This window comes from Neophocaena asiaeorientalis, unplaced genomic scaffold (genome assembly GCF_003031525.2).
Source record: "Neophocaena asiaeorientalis asiaeorientalis breed wild unplaced genomic scaffold, Neophocaena_asiaeorientalis_V1.1 scaffold78, whole genome shotgun sequence".
NCBI classification, from domain to species: Eukaryota; Metazoa; Chordata; class Mammalia; order Artiodactyla; family Phocoenidae; genus Neophocaena; species Neophocaena asiaeorientalis.
Genome location: NW_020175018.1, coordinates 16,649,882 through 16,666,642, shown reverse-complemented (window position 1 = coordinate 16,666,642; position 16,761 = coordinate 16,649,882). Strand labels below are relative to the sequence as shown.

At 49.4% G+C, this 16,761-nt stretch overlaps 1 protein-coding gene across 3 annotated transcripts in view; it reads left to right on the top strand.

Annotated features, from left to right (window-relative positions):
• The window catches only part of AK8 (adenylate kinase 8), a 128,131-nt gene that overhangs the window by 41,056 nt on the left and 70,314 nt on the right, over window positions 1-16,761 (top strand). For 2 of the 3 annotated variants that reach the window (XM_024762633.1, XM_024762634.1), the window contains 6 exons: window positions 773-854; window positions 1,364-1,435; window positions 1,921-2,121; window positions 5,548-5,679; window positions 7,647-7,733; window positions 12,793-12,882. In XM_024762633.1, coding sequence (XP_024618401.1) covers window positions 773-854; window positions 1,364-1,435; window positions 1,921-2,121; window positions 5,548-5,679; window positions 7,647-7,733; window positions 12,793-12,882 — 664 coding nt within the window. The remainder of the gene's footprint in view (window positions 1-772; window positions 855-1,363; window positions 1,436-1,920; window positions 2,122-5,547; window positions 5,680-7,646; window positions 7,734-12,792; window positions 12,883-16,761) is intronic. The other variant, XM_024762632.1, reaches the window with a different exon arrangement.

The window sequence follows — 16,761 nt, the reverse complement described above, 5'->3', positions numbered from 1 at the left end:
TAACAGTGGCTAGTTTGGGTCGGTGGTGTTACCAGTGACTAGCATTATTATTTCAGCTCTTTAGTGTTCCCACAGAGTGTACGACAATCATATATGACGCCCACAGTTGGACTTAAAGGGTTAATGAAAATAAATCTTCTAAACCAGCTCCCCAGCTGAGCCAAGAAGATGCCTGAGGGATTTCAGCCCCATAACGAGTTCACTTAGGAACAGAAACTTGAACTCGGGCCTCTTAATGCTCTGTTCGGGACTTGTTCTTAAGAAAAGTGGGTTTTTGTTTTGCCCTTGGTGGTTCCTTTTCTCTCACATCTGAGAAACTCCCTTTAGGAAATAATCCGGAATGTGGAAAGAGCTGTAGCACAGAGATGCTCTCACGGTGTTATCGGTAACGGTGCGAACGCGCGGCAGGTGAAGCGTTTGGTCGTGGGGCGTGGCTCAGCGCGTAAGCCAGCTCACTCGGTGGAATGTTATATGGCCAGCGAGGAGGTGGGCCGACAGGAAAAATACGGTGGTGGTTATAACGCGGGATGGAAAAAGTCAAGACAGAAAATACGTATGGTGTGACTATCATTTTAAACGTAAGATTCAGAAGGGGATGTGATATTATGAGAGGAGTTGTTAAGTGAGGTGAGGCGGCTGTCAGGAACGTTTATTTTCTCTGACCTTAAAAGTTCCAGTCTTTCTATAAAGGTATGATGTTCCTTTTATAGTAGTTCCAAAAAAATCTGGAAAAGTAAACATAGGTGAGCACCTTTTCACATTCTCTGCCTAGGGCTGGATTCTGGACGGCATCCCTGAAACTCGGGAGCAGGCCCTGTTGATCCAGACCCTCGGGGTCTCCCCCAGACATGTCAGTGAGTAGCCCCACCCGCGCCTGGACGGCCCTCCCCCCAGACCTGCAGCCCCCGCGAGTGAGCGCTCCACTCTGTCAGCGGCTCCCCGGTGCCCAGGCACCATTCACGAAGGGGGTTTGATGGGCCTGGGGCCCAACAGGAAAAAGGAGGACAGCACAGTCGAATTTTCCACGGAGCTAAATGCATTCGGGGCTCGTTCTGAGAAACGTGAGGTTTTGCTCTGACCCTGGTGATTCCTTGTTCCAGGAATCTCACATCTGAGAAACTCTCTTTAGGAAATAATCCCCAAATGTGGCAAAAGCATCCTGCACAAATATGTCACTGAAGCCTGTCCTCGGGCGAAGTGTTCAGGCGTGGGCTTCCTCTGTCCTGAGATTACGTGTTTGTGTTCTGACCTCTCTTTTGAGGCATTGCCGGGGATGGGAGATGCTGGTTGCTCTAATGTCTTTATACAGCAGCAGGTCGGCTGCCCACCATGCCTGGTTTTGCTTCTTTCCTTCTCTACCCAGTCGTGCTGAGCGCTCCAGACACGGTCCTGATTGAGAGAAATTTGGGGAAGAGAATCGACCCTCAGACAGGAGGTACGGCTGTCTCCACCTTCCCACAACCGCCCCGTGGGGTCTCACAGGGAATCCTAGTAACAGCCCTGCCCACCCCTCACTGAGCACTTACTCTCAGGCTCGGGCAGCAGAAAGACCCGGGTTTGTGGTGCCTGCCCCTTTCTAGCTGCGTGACATGGGACAAGTCGCCCAGTGTCTCTGAGGCTCAGTTTTCTCACCTGGACTTGAGGATGAAAACGCCGAGCCCTGCCTCGTGATCTGCTCACTGTGAGGATGACATGAGAGCCTGGGGATGGGAGCCTGGCACAGAAGAAGTGCTCCGAAAGTCACGGCCACCCTTCCCCTCGCCATCGCCGCTTTGTTGTCGTTAATAGCGACGGGGGGGCGGGCCCGGAGCCAAAGCCGAGCGCGGTGCTGCCGGGGTGCGCGGACGAGCACCGCTGGGACCCGCAGGCTCCGCCCCCAGGTCGGGCGGGCAACTCTAAACGTGCCCCTCTCTCTGGTAGAGATTTATCACACCACCTTCGACTGGCCCCCCGAGTCCGAAATCCAGGACCGACTGATAGCGCCAGCAGGCATCTCGGAAGGGGAGACGGCGCGGAGGCTGCTGGAGTATCACAGGAACATGGTCAGGATCCTCCCCTCGTACCCCAAAATCGTGAAAGTCATCACTGCCGACCAGCCGTGCGTGGACGTCTTCTACCAGGGTAAATCCAGGTGGACCCTCGGCCCCTCTCATCCTGGTGTCACTTCTTCTGGCAGTGATGCCAGTGTCCAGTGTCCAGTGTCCAGGGTGTGCCTGGGAGCCCGGGAGTCAAGTCACGGAAGGCCCAAGGTCCCTGCCCAGAAACGAATCTGGGGTCCCTGGGAGCGTCGTCCTCTGAGACCCTGGGCTAATATTCTATAGCCCGCATGGTCAGCGGACTTGACAGTGATGGGGGGGCGGGGGCGAGGAGAGGTGAGGGCCGGGGTGGGAGGGACATACAGCGAGAAGTCTTGCCCTGAGGATGAAGGAAGAGGAAGAGAAAATTTATAAATATTCAAACAAACAAACGTACAAACCAAACCCACCAGCGTCACAAAACCCAAAAAACCACAACACAACTCAGGTGTCCTGAGCCCATCGAGGGCAGGGATAGGCAGTTGCATGCCAGGCACGGCCCTGCCGTTGGGAACAGTAACAGATGTTCAGAAATGGGCTGAAAGAGGCCTGTTTGGGGGTCAGGGGTGTGACCATTGAGTCCCGAGACTTTGAAGCCAGGTGACCTCAGCCCCACCACACGTCAGCTCTGCAGTCTGCGGCAACTCTCTTAACCCCTCTGAGCCTCAGTTTTGTCATCCCCAAAATGGGAACAAAAATCCTTCCTTCCTCACGGACTTAGGTGAGGGCTCCAGGAGATCCTGCAACGCAGGTATCTGCAGCCCTGAGCCCAGTAGCTGGTGCAGAGAACGGCTCAGTAAACATCGGATGTTGCTATCATCAGGATTCAACATCCAGTCCCGAAAGACAAGGAAAGTTAGAAGAGTTCTCCCCCAAAGCAGCTGCATTTATCATTTTTATTTTTTTTAATTTATTATTTTCTTTTATTTATTTCATTTTATTTTTAGTTTTGGCCACGCTGTGTGGCTTCTGGGGGTCTTAGTTCCCCCACCAGGGATCGAACCCGGGCCCTTGGCAGTGAAAGCGCGGAGTCCTAGCCACTGGACCGCCAGGGAATTCCTTAATTTTTTAAAAGTCTTGCCGAGCTTCAGTTGTCTCCACACGCAGTTATCCCCTTCCGTGCGATGCTGGTGCCTGACGCAATGAAAATACCTCCGCAGGGACTTTAAGACACTTGATGGTTTACGATGCCCTTTTTTGGTATATTGTCTCAAATCTCTTCAAGAGAAGTTTACTTTTGGTGGGGAGGTTGTTCTGAGCTCCCCGGAGCAGCCCTCCCACCGGCCCCCACCTGCTGGTGGCCTTGTTGTCTGAGCGGCTTTGCTTTACTGAGAGCGAGAGCCGCAGCCGGCACAGCCTCGCTCTCCGAAGGGGGTCGGTGTACGAGGGGGCATGTCTGGAGAGTGATGCTACTTTGAAAAATGCCAGGCTTATGGATGCCTTATAAATGTCCAGTGATTTCGCATCTCGGAAGATTCTTTAGTAGCAAACACTGCGCTCCAAAGATAAACAACCACAACATTTATCTTACGCCATGATTCTGAATTTACACATTAATTACTTCCAGACTACTTAATTAAATTTAAAAGTTCATACGATCGTTCATAAAGAATTCATGCCTGAAATTGTAAATAAAAATGTGAGTGTCTGAATATTAATTATTATTAATTAATAATGCAGAGAGAGAAATTGAAAATTGGAATGCAAGGTTGTCTCTGTGTTGTTTTTTTAAATATCTCTGCTGTGCATCCAGCAACCACATATTTTGAAAAAGAATAATTAGCTGTTGAGACCGTCTGGGGGATCATTACTTCTAATTAACTTGGTTATTTACTGTAAATTAAGCATCATTTGTAAGCAGGCTGCTTTGCCTGTAGTATTTGTGCTCTTCAGACGGGCTGGATCCTGGAAGGTCTGAGGATAAAGACAGCCTTGCTGTCTTTATCTTTACCTCTTCCTCCGGGTTCGTCTCGCTGATGGAAAGTGTTACCCGTGGCAGTGGGCTTGGGAGAGTTGCCCCAGCCCTGCCAACTGTCTGTAAAATCGGGACAAGGAAAGCACATCCCTCGTGGGACCGTGCACGGATCAGATGAGGTAAGGCTGGTAGAGTTTGGCTTAGCAGCAAATGCATCCCTGCCGTGAAGATGCTGGTTATCATCTTGACCTTGAAGACAGGTAACTTACCTGCACCTTTAGTTCTAAAACAGAGGGGAATCGTAGCATCTCTAATGACCCTTCCAATCAAAAAATCCTACGAAGATTTGAGAGTTCAAAATTTGCCCAGTGAATATATGTCATTGGTTCTCAATTTTGCCCTCTCGCCACAGCGGGACACGTGGCAATGTCTGGAGACATTTGTGGCTGTCACAGCTAGGGAGCGTGACAGCACCTGGTGGGCAGAGGCCGGGGAGGTGCCCTGACGTCAGGCACAAGGTTGGAAGACCCTGCACACCTGTCGCGGATTTCAGGGTGGTGCCTGGGGACACCTTCCTGTCTTCGGATGGATTCCATCCTGGGCGAGGGGCAGCCCGGCACCTGCGCGGGATGGTCCGGGGACCCGGGCAGGAGGCGGGGCTGGGGAGGGAGACCCCCTTTGGATGCAAGGGGGACTGAGGAGGAGGTACCCCCACCCTCTGCCTCAGTGGGCGGGCCGCTCCCCTCACCCAGGTGCCGAGTGGCTGCCCTTCAACAGCCTCCTCAGCCCACTCGTGGCCCCTCCTCTGCCCTCCACTCTCAAGGGAGGTGACCTGGTTTGATGTTCAGTAGCTTTGGGCATCCAGTGCCCCCCACGGTGCGTGCGCCTCAGCCCTGTCTCCCTACTTCTTTGTTCCTCAGATGCCAGGGGCACCCTGGGCCAGGGCTACATCTGCCCACTCCCGGGACCCATTTGATCACTGCCTCTTTGGAGACTTGCAATAAAGTTGGTGTCACTGGAGCGCGGCTGCAAATTATTCTCCACCAATTCCGAAGGCCTTTAGAAGTCCCCGAGTACGAGGCCCCCGCGTGGCCTGTCGTGTTTATCAAAGCCCGCGTCTGACTCTAGGAGGTCGGCCTGGTCCCGGGGCTTCAGGATGAGGCTCAGCCCGGATTCAATTTGGAGACACTCTAACCCAGTATTCAGTGTGTGTTCTGTGTCCTGGGACCAGCCCCCAACCACACGGCCAGCCGTCCTTTGACCGGGAGGGCAGCACGGCCCCTGCGCTGTGTCAGAGGGATCCAGGGCAGTGCTCTGCTCGGAGGGTGGCTTCTGTGCCTCTCCTTGTCCCCTCCCGCCTCGGTGCCCAGGCCTGAAGGGTAATTCCTTCCCCACAGCTTCACCCTGTGGTTACCCGGCAGGTTCACAGAGGGTTTCCACGGAGCTGTAAAAGAGAGAAATAATTACTGCCGTTAAAAGAGCCCAGGCAGAGGTGTCGTAAGCTGGTTCCCTTTCTTTAGGACCCTGGTTTATTATCCTCACATCCTCTCGTTCCAGCTCTGACCTATGTCCAAACCGTCCATCGATCTAACGCCCCGTTCACCCCGAGGGTGCTGCTTTGCGGGCCCGTGGGCAGCGGGAAAAGTCTGCAGGCCGCCCTCCTGGCCCAGAAATATGGCCTCGTCAACGGTGAGTGCCCCGGCGGCCACCCGGCTTCTAGAGCCTCCCCTGCTTCCTGCCCTCCCAGACCTCCCCGTGTTACGGGAGCGGCGAGGAGATCGGCATCACTTCTCTTTCTTGCTCTCTGCTGCGAACAATTTTCATTTAATCCGTCTTTGCAGGGATAAGGTTTTTGCCTCCCAAAGAATATGGCCATAAAAACATTAACCAATAAAAACACGCCCGCAGCCCAAAGAGCTGGAACGTTTTCTGGTCATCATTTTTTACGTCCTTTGGCGCAGTGGTTTTTCTGTGCTCTGCCCCTGCAGTCTCCCCAGAAGCCGGAGTTCTTGCATAATGTGGACCTGCTGTTTGTTTATTTTCTCCGGTCTTGTTTGGTTCCCCAAACCCAGGTCAGTGTGTTTACAGGCAAACAGTTTCTGAACCGGAGGAGGACTTCTAGCTTAACACAGTTTCAATAAATATTTTACCAGGAAGAGAGAAAATATTGAAATTAGTCCTCCAGGTCTTTCCTGGGGTGGTCCCAGATGGTCTTGGATGCCAGTGTGGTTTCAGGAGGATAAAGGGCTGGAAGGGAGGCTGTAGCAGACACACAGCACTGGAGGGAGTTAAAGGCACGGACCCCCTCCCACTTCGGTGCTCCAGAAGGCTCAAAAACCTCTACTTTATTTAAGCAGGAGACATGAGACCTGCACCCCCAAATATAGAAATATGCATGTATATGCCCGCAAATGATACATATACACCATACAGATATACATGTATACTGACTTGCACAAATATATACATACCACCCCAGAAAGATCAAGTTTTGAATAAAAATGCTTTTCAATTAGGTCTCGTCCAGCTTAAAATTCCAAAGCCACTGAGATTCCCAGCCAGGAATCAATGACAAATATCATACCCATAGGTTGAAGGTGGAGAACTGAGCAATTATTCTGACTAGTATGGAAAAAACCCACTAATAGTTGTATTAGTATTTTAGTGAAAATGCTAAATAGTAGTATTTTGATTTAATTAGTATGGAAAACTCACCTGGATACTTTATGATAAAAAATGCTTTGCTTGTATCAACAGTTTTTTTTTTTAAGTGGAATTATTCAAATAATTCCCTCTCCTTCCGAGTTTTCCTCTTAAGAGTATTATAAGAATAAAATTCCAGCTGTGGTTAGGGATGACTTTGTAAAGAATGAGCCACAGTCTACTTGTGGCCACACCCACATTTATTTAAGTGCCTGCACTTACTGTTATGTGAAGACATATGAAGAGTTACAGTGAGAAGAGCCTTAATGGCGGAGGGAGGGTCTGAAAAACACAACAGCGATACCTTAACATAGTGTACAGCTTAATTTAAATAATTGTCACTGTGCCGACGTTCGTTTATGCAGACACTCCCATTCAAGAAAAGTATTTTTAAATTTAAATTGTTTTCAGCACACCAATCATAAAGAAATGAAATTACCTGCCGAGATTTTTCCAAAAATGAAAATAGAAAAGCTCACCATCGTTTTTGCTTTTGTAGCAGAAGAGCCATTTTGGGCCTCTTTTCAATAACTGAGCATTTGGAGACTGGCTCAGAAAGTTGACATTTCTCAAAGGTGTTCTTGAGAAATACAAGACATCATGAGATTTCCGTAAACCTGTTTAGGGGAACTGTGGTCTGCAGAGGCAAGCACTGAGCTGTCCTTTGGGGTCTCTCTGCAGAGGCCTGTCTGCACCCAAAGCTCCAGGAGCTGCCCGCCCAGCCCCCCTACAGCCCGGCGCCCCTGGCCATCCCCTGCCTTGGGTCTTATCTCCACATTTATGAACCTCTCGGTCGTGGGAATACATCTCCAAACAAATAACCAGCATTCGCTCCAACAAGGTTTATTGAAAGGCTCCTGTCTATAATTGGCAAGTATATAAACAGGCACAACCTTTTGAAAGAAAAGGCCAGTACTGATTACCAGGCTAACTGTGCAAATCCTTTGGTCCAGTGATTTCACGCCCAGGACTTTATTCTGCTGAAACACTCCCCACAGTATTCAACAAGAGATGTGAAGGACGCATAATGAAAAATAAAGGTAACCCCAAACTCTGTTCGCGAGGGGATTAGTTAAAGTAAGCTCTGGGCGGCTATTAAAAAGAAACCTGTAAAGTGACTCGATGTCCGTGAGGTATTGTTACGTCCGGGCGGGGTGGAAGGCAAGTCACTCAACGGTGTTCAGGGAATGGTCTCTTTTTTTTTTTGTAATTTATTTTTGGCTGCGTTGGGTCTTCGTTGCTGCACACGGGCTTTCTCTAGTTGCAGCGAGCGAGAGCTACTCTTTGTTGCAGTGAGCGGGCTTCTCATTGCGGTGGCTTCTCTTGCTGCGGAGCACGGGCTCTAGGCGCACGGGCTTCAGTAGTTGTGGCTCGCGGGGTCAGAAGCTGTGGCTCGCGGGCTCTAGAGCGCAGGCTCAGTGGTTGTGGCGCACGGGTTTAGTTGCTGCACGGCCCGTGGGATCTTCCCAGACCAGGGATCGAACCCATGTCCCCTGCATTGGCAGGCAGATTTTAATCCACCGTGCCACCAGGGAAGCCCGAATGATCTCATTTTTGTTCAAAAAAATGTGTTAATCTATGTTCAAGAAAACAGCTGAAGGACCAAACTGGTTATCTCTGTAGAATCACGTATTACACAGTTCTGACTTTTTTTTTTCCCTGCACCGAGCATGAATTTTCTGACAAGGAACAACCATGGAGCATTTTATTAAAATACTATTAATTTTACTCACTGAGTGCTTGCTATATGCAGTGCATGTTATTTGGTACACAGAGAGGGAACATGTAGAAAGAAGAAGAGAGGCCCTTCAGGATGGAGGTGGGCCCTGCTGGGGGAAGGAATGAGGTGAGGCGGGGCTCCTCCCAACGCTGTCCCAGGTCATGTGTGTCTAAAGCCTTAGTACTTGGAACCTCTAGGAAGAGCAGACTGTTAACAGTACTGTCTTCATAGGATCTTGCAGAATGAAGTGGCTGTAGACAGGAGTTTTAAACCATTCTTTCCTAATATAAACATTACTGTTACACGCTTTTCTCCAAACACTTCTTTAGCTGCATCTCCCCAATTTTAATGTGTTGTGTTTTATCATTCAGTTCAAAATATTTTCTGATCTCCTTTGTGGTTTCTTTTTTGACCCATGTATTATTTAGAAGTGTATTGCTTACTTCCCAAATATCTGGGAATTTTCCAGATTTTTTTTTCTTTGTTTCTTTAATTCTATTTTGGTCAAAGAACATACCCTATATGATTTCAATCCTTTGAAATGTATTGATACTTTTTATGGACCAGCATACGCTCTCTGTTGGTGAATTCCACGTGCACTTGAAAAGAATATGTATCCTGCTTTTGTTGAATATTATGCTCTAAGAATGTCAATGAGGATAAGATGTTTGATGGTGTTGTTCATTTCTTCTGCGTCCTTAATGATTTCTCTCCACTTGTTATTTCAGTAACTGAGAGGTGCGTTAAAATCTCCAACTCTTTAAGCGTGGATTTCTCTATTTCTCTGCCAGTCTTTGCTTCGTGTAATTTGAAGCTATGTTAAGTGGCTATACACTGAGGATCGTTATCTCTTCCTGATGAAATCATCCTTTTATCATTAGGAAACGCTCCTCTACCTCTCCAGTAAATTCTCAAAGTCTACTTTGTCTGATAAGTATATACTCTATTCTTTTTTTTTTTTAACTATGTGTCTTATATTCTAAATATGTGTCTTGAATACAACATAGAATTGCTTTAAAAAAAAATTCAGCCTGACGTTTTCTGCCTTTTAATTGTTTAGTCCATTTCCATTTAAAGTAATTTTTTATATGGTTGGTTTCAAGTCTACCATTCTGGGTTTTTTGTCTTCTACCTGTGCTATCTGTTCTTTGTTCCTCCTTTCCTGCCAACTTTTGGATTGATCAAGTATTTTTTCAGTAATCCATTTTATTTCCTCTGTTGCCTTTTTTGGCTATATCTCTTTGCTTTATTTTCTTTGTGGTTGCTCTAGGGGTTAACCGTTATCCATTACTTATCACAGTCTACCTTGAATTAATATTATGCCTCTTCATGTATAACACAGGAACCTGACAGCAGTGTATTTCCCTTCACCTCGCTCTAGTTCTTTGTGTAATTGTAGTCAGACATTTCACTTCTACATGTGTCATGAACCCTACAGTACATTGTAATTATTTTTGCTTTAAACAGTCTTTTTTCTAAGTCAGCATATGGGGGGAAAGAGCTTTTATATATACTCAATATCAACACTTTTCACTCCTTTGTTTAGATCTAAGATCCATCTGATATCATTTTCTTTCAACCTAAAGAACTTCCTTTAACATTTCTTGTAGTGCAAGTCTGCTGGTGAAATTCAGCTTTCATCTGTCTGAAAATGTCTTTATTTCACCTTCATTATTGAAGGATGTTTTTGCTGCTTATAGAAATCTGTGTTGACAGGGTCCCCCCCCCCACCTTAACACTTTCAAGATGTCATTTCGTTGTTGCATTGATGCATTCCGTTGCATTGCTTCTGATGAGAACTCAGAGATTATTTTTATTTTTTTCTCCTATATATAAAGCATCTTACTCCCACCCATAGCTGCTTTTAATATTTTCTGTTTAGTTTTCAGAAATTTAACGATGATGTACCAAAGTGTGATTTACTTTGTGTTTATTTTGCTTGGGCATCGGAATTTTGGATCTGTGGGTTGATATTTTTATCAAATTTTGAAATTCTCCTCCCATTATTTTCTCAGATATTCTCTCTCTCTCTCTCTCTCTCTCTCTCTCTCTCTCTCTCTCTCTCCCCCCCTCCCTCCCCCACCCCCTTTCTGGAACTCCAGGTACATGTATGTCAAACTGTTTGCTATTATCCTCCAACTCCCTGAGGTTTTATTCCTTTTCTTTATTTCCGGTCCCCCCCCCACCTTCTCTTTGCTTCAGTTTGAATGCTTTCTAGTGCCTGTTTTCATGTCTTCAGATTCACTGATGGCAGCCCATCCAGTGATGTTTTCCATTTAAGATATTGTATTTTCCAGTTCTGGAAATTCCATCTGGTTCTTTTTTATAGTTTCCATTTCTCTGCTGAGATTCTCCATCTTTTCGTTCTTTTTAATTATCTTTTAAAGTTTAAACGTTTTCATAATAGACATTTTATAGTTCTTATGTGCAGATTCTGATATCTGTGTGATCTCTGGATCTGATTCTATGGGCTGTTTTCTCTCCTTGTAGGAGGTCACACTTTCCTGGTGGTATTTTTGTTTGTTTGCGTCTCCAGTAGTTTTTTATTATAAGCTGGACATTATGGTTCTCACATTCCTGAGAGTCTGGATTGTGTGATCCTGCTTTGAGAATATCGCATGAAAAAGAATTGAGTTCTAACAGGCGGTTAAATAACTGGAGGACCAACCTGACCCCACTGAGGCTTATTTTTAGTCTTTGTTACTATGGGATTAGGGTGGGATTCCCCTAGGGCTCGTGTATCCCTACACCTGAAGCGTGGCCTTCCTGGAGTCTCAGCTGCATGTCTGGGGTGTTGAGCGAGATCTCTCACTCTGACTGGCAGATGCCACTCAGTTCCCAGCTTCCCCATAGCTTTTGTCTCCCAGGCCCTGTGGAGTCTCCCCTGCACACGTGTGGTTTTGCATTGACTAGTGACTCAAGTAAACCCTCATGCAGATTCCGGAACCCCTCCTGCCCCATTCCCCCCTCCATTATTCTGTCCCACGTGGTCCAGCTGCCTCAGGGTCCCAAACTCCAATCCTTGTTTCCTGCTGCTGTGTTTGGGTTCCACTCCTCCCGAGCCATGGTTTGGAAAGTGCCCATAGGTCGAAATCCAGGGCGAGCGAGGGTCTCACTTTGTGTGTATCCCGTCTCTCAAGGATCACAGCCCATGCCTGTCTTGTCCAGTGCCTGAAAAGAGTTGCCTCTTATATTTTGTTAAGCTTTATGGCTTTTTATGACAGAAGGTGAATCCCTCCTGTCCTGAACTGGAAGCTAAGCCTAGGTTTGATGTCACACGCACCTGGGTGTGAATCCCAGCTCCGCCACTTACTGGCTCCGTGACCTAGAACAGTACGTACAGCGTCTTCAGTTCTCAGTTTCCTTATCTACAAAGCGACCGTTTGTTGTGAGGACTGGACAATACAAAGCAAGCCCAGCATCGTGCTCGGCGTAGCTAGAGGTCCCAGTAGCTGACAGCCTTTATTAGTCCGTACATTTCCCTTAGTGAGCGAAGCTGCCAGCCACTCTGGATACGATCACTGCCGTCACACAGTGAATTAACACGTCATTACGGAAGAATACGTCTTGGTGGTGGTCACTGTCTTAAACGTTCACTTTATGCAGTTAATTTTAGGATGGGTTTCGGTTTCTTTAAGGCAGGAAGTAAAGTCCTTAGCTTTAAAGTTAAGAAAAGTAAGACTGTGCGATTACCAACTCATGAAAACATGGCCGGAACCTTCTGGCTTTGGCTGTTGCGGTTTTCATAGCCAAGGAGAGGGCAGCTGTGTTAATTCCTTCCACACTAGTTAACTGACACGCCCTGTGTGTTGGCCCTGCCTGGGGTCTAGAGACACAGTGGTGCTTGTGACAGGAAGGCACCTGTGTGTCCCTCTGTGATACAAACTGATGACGTCTTTGGAGCCGTCATCCCAGGGGGCTATGGAAACAAGAAGCGTCCCCACCCTCCCCTGCGTGATAACAGCGTGAACATGGATGTCACACAGGTCCACGCGGTTCTCCGCCAGAACGTTCGCTCTCAACACCCTCCGGGGCTGGGGCCAGCAATCCTGGGTGTCGCCGAGGCCCCGCGGGGCCTTCTCTGGTGGCGACATTCCTTGTTACGTCTTCTCCACACCGTCCATTTTTAATATGTTCTTTGCCAAATGCATTCTTTTTCATTCCGCATCTTCCTCCTTGGCTTCTTTTTTATTCCTTTTTGATACTTACTTTCACTTGGACACAGACCCACACTCAGAAGAACCCTTTTATATTTTTTTCAATGACGTTTTTTTTTCCCCCGCAGCAGGCAGCACTGGGGGTGGGGGTGGTTCTTTTTTTTCTCATTCTTCCTTCTATTTAAAATTTAACGGGCGTTTTTCTGTTCCTCTCTCCTCTAGTCTGCTGTGGGCAACTGCTCAAAGAGGCCGTGGCAGACAAGTCCAAGTACGGCGAGATGATCCGGCCCTTTTTCGAAAAGGAGACCGCAGGTAGGCCACAATTGCCGTGACTGCCACGACCTTCTAGGCTCTGAAGAGAGATTCCTCTGTGTGAGGCTTGCTGGGCACGTGGGGGCCCAAACTGGGGAAAAGAACCAGGGAATGGAAATTGGGCTTTCCGGCAGGCAAAGGCTCTGGTTTTGTTCCCTGGTTGGTCCCCTTGGCTTCCAAGTGAGGGGGAGGGGTCTGTGGACGTGATGCATTTCACTGGTGGTGTGGAATGTTCCTGTTCCTCAAGAATGCTTGCTTTCCATAACTGATAACGCTTAAAACTGGGAGCAGGGGGGACTTCCCTGGTGGCGCAGTGGTTAAGAATCCACCTGCCAACTAAGGGGACACGGGTTCGAGCCCTGGTCCGGGAAGATCCCACATACCACGGAGCGACTAAGCCTGTGTGCCACAACTACTGAGCCTGCGCTCTAGAGCCCGCGAGCCACAACTACTGAGCCCGCGTGCCTAGAGCCCGTGCTCCACAACGAAGAGTAGCCCCCAGCTGCCGCCACTAGAGAAAGTCCGCATGCAGCAACGAAGCCCCAATGCAGCCAAAAATAAATAAATAAAATAAATTTATAAAACAAAACAAAACAAAAACCTGGGAGCCGGGAGAGGCCATAGTGCCGCCCACCTCATTAATTGGTGTACAGAAAAATACCATCGGGCAAGATTCCAGTTTAATCAGTAGTCAGAAGCTAGAAGGTTCAGAGAGCTTTGCAGATAGGGAGGACTGACCAGCCATTGGTCCTCAGGGGAGGCTGGACCAGATCATCTTTCCAGACCCCTCTGTGACCTATGCTCTGAAAGCATCCCCCAGATCTGACCCCCAGGAAGGGCACCACTGAGACCACTCTCTCCAGTCTCCTGAGTCCACAGAGGAGCCGCAGAGAAGGGACCGAGGTACTGAGGACCTCAGAGCCGGTTCACGTCTGGGCTCGTCCCCGGGCAGTGCGTTTCCCACACCCACCTCTTCCACTCTTATGTAAAGGGCTGTAGCTCCTCTGTGCAGTCAGTACAGGCTCGTTGTCGAGTCTGATGTGGACAGGTACTTGCTGTGAAGAAAACCGACCCGGAGAGGAGGGGCCGTTGCGATGGGCAGCGCGCGTGTCGTGAGGGTGCCCTCCCCTTCTCCTACGGTTTTCCGGATGGAGTAAGCTGTGACTAGGAGGCGGGGGACAGGCCGCTTGCTCCTGACCTCAGCCCAGAGAGCTCCCCAGGAAGGATGTCCCGCCCTGGCCCTCCCAAGGCCCTCCTTGAGGTGTTCTGGTCTCCAGGGTGAAGTTCGGGCGAGGCAGCGTGGGATCCCTCAGGCACAGTGATCTGCGTGGTGAGACACCATGATCTCGGCAGGCGAGTCTGTCCATTCCTGAGTCACCGGGGTGGTGAATAGGATGACGTGTGAACAGGAGCCCTAGGCGCCAGTGAAAGCCAATGCCAGCTTTGGTGCTTCCCTGTCCGCTTCAGATCCCGCTGCCCTCCACCCCGGCCACGCAGCCCAGGCCTCCCAGTGGCGAGATGGAGACAGAAACCCCGGGTTGCAGGGTTGCCGTGAGGACAGGCTGGGGTGTGTGCGCCCAGGGGTGGGAGCAGCAAGCAGGGACGGGGGCCTGGCACTCCCTCAAGCACACTTGCCCTCCGGCGAGGCCAGCTTCCCCTTTACTGGGGCGGGGGGCGGGGGGAGGTGATGAACACCCCGAAGAACATCTGTTGCAGAAATGAGTGGATGGGGTAACAAGTTAATAGATTTATGTCATTGTCACCGTTGATGCATGGTATCCCGTTGCACAGACTGGAGGGTAATCTGTTTAATTCTCCACGAGAAAGCATTCTGTGGTTCAGAAAGAGAGACGATGACCAAGCAGATGGGGCACTGTTGACAGTGGGTAAATCTCTGACGAGGGGATGCAGAAATTCCTTGACAACTTGCAACTTTCCCGTACTTTTGAATTTTTTTTCAACATAAAAAGTTACGGGAAGTGCATATTCAGGTGGTTTCCAAATTTGCACTCCTTCGACAGTGCTACGATGCGTCCTCTTGTACCAGCACAGGTTTGCAGACGCCCCTAATCATCTTAGGATGAGTTGACGCCTGGGACCCATGAGCGGGTGTGACTCGTGGCACCGAAGTAAGGTATCCCCCTCCCAGCCGTGCACGGAACGCTCGAGCCCTCCACGGCTTTGCCGTCTCTGGGTATTGCCAAGTTATTTGTTTTCTGTCGTGGCTGAAACAAACTTAGTGGTTTAAAACAACACAGATTTATTATCTTACAGTCCTGGAGGTCAGGAGTCCTAAAATCACGTGTTGGCAGGACTGCACTCCTTCCCGAGGAATCCCTTGGGGAGAATCTGTTTCCTTTGCTTTTTCCAGCATCTAGAGGCCCCTTTCTCCGTCTTCCAAGTCAGTAGTGCAGCATCTTCCAATCTCTCTCTCTCTCTGACCCCTGAAAATAAACCCAAGGAGCCTTTTCACTGGTGGGCAAGAGGCAGAGTTGTTTAGGGGTCTTGTTTTGTTTTTTTCTCTTTTTTTTGGCGTATACCTAGGAGACGGTGCAAAATTCCCAACTTCCTATAAAGTGAGCGAGACCCTGGTAGCTTCGATCTTCAGCGCTTTGTGCTAAATTTTTCCCTCTGCGACCTTCTCTTTACTTAGACAATGTAGCTCTATACTTTTGCACTTCCTACAGAATGAAAGACACAACAACCGCCAATATCATATCTTCCTAACAGAAGCAATAAATTCTGTCATTTCACTAATCCTGATCTCACAGGGATAACAAAGAATGCATTTACATTCATCACCACTGACAGGGGCTCATTAGTGGGCTGTGGAAACGCTGCCGGGGGAACCAAAGTGCTCGGCTGGTAGGACGAGCTCGGGAACCACCCGGGTCTGGCCGCCCGCATCACCACCAGCGGAAACAGGACCAAAATTTAAATGATTCTCCACTGAAGTCGGGTCTGAAAACGAGGTCAGACTGAACCCGGAAGCTCTGCGTGGCCATCTCTCATGACAGCGGCTGACAGCTTCTGGAAGCCAGCATCGCTGGCATCTGGCATTGGGGTCTCAGGTGCAGGTGCAGATCTGGGGGTGGGAATCAACCACATCACACCTGAGTTCTGGAGCCAGTAGGAGACAGACCCAGGGTCTGCTGGGAGCGTCGGATGGAGAACGTGGCCGGGATCTGAGGGCACAGCTGGGCTTCCTAACATGACCCCCGCCCCCCAAGTCCAGGCCTGGGGACAAGCCAGTTGGGATGCAAGGGTGACACCTTACAATAAACGGCCACACCCCGACAGTGAGGATGGGGAGAACAGCCCAGGCTCCCCAGGAAGAGCCCCAAGTAGGGGCTTAAGTGGGAAGGGAATCCCTCTACACCAGGGGCAAGGGCCCGCCAGCTGGAGGGACAAGGCCCATCGGATGAGTGGTTCTCCTTTCCAGGCAAGAGTGAGGCGGGGTGGAGGCAGCACATCCTCCCAGCACTGCCCTGGATCAGAAGGTTCCTCCCGAATCCTCATGAGCAGCGAGGCATGGCCCCGAACGCTTTCAGCCCGTTGACAGAATTTTCTGGGAGGAGGAGACACGGCTGCCTCTCCGCCTTGTGGGACCATCGAGGCAACGCAGAGTTCCCTTCTCAGAACCCTGGGCGTGTGTCGGACATCTCTGCTGGGTGTCAGCCGCATTCCTGGGAAGCCCCTGCCAGTGGTTTGCACGTGAAATCCAGAAGGTTCCAGAAATCCTACAAGGTTCAGGGAGCTCATCTAAAGGGGCAGAGATTCTTATAAGGACATAGCGGCCTCATCCCCCGGGGGCAGAGCCCCAGCACCTCGGAGCTGGCGGATGTCACTGCCGGAACATCCTGCCCTGCAGCCAACCTA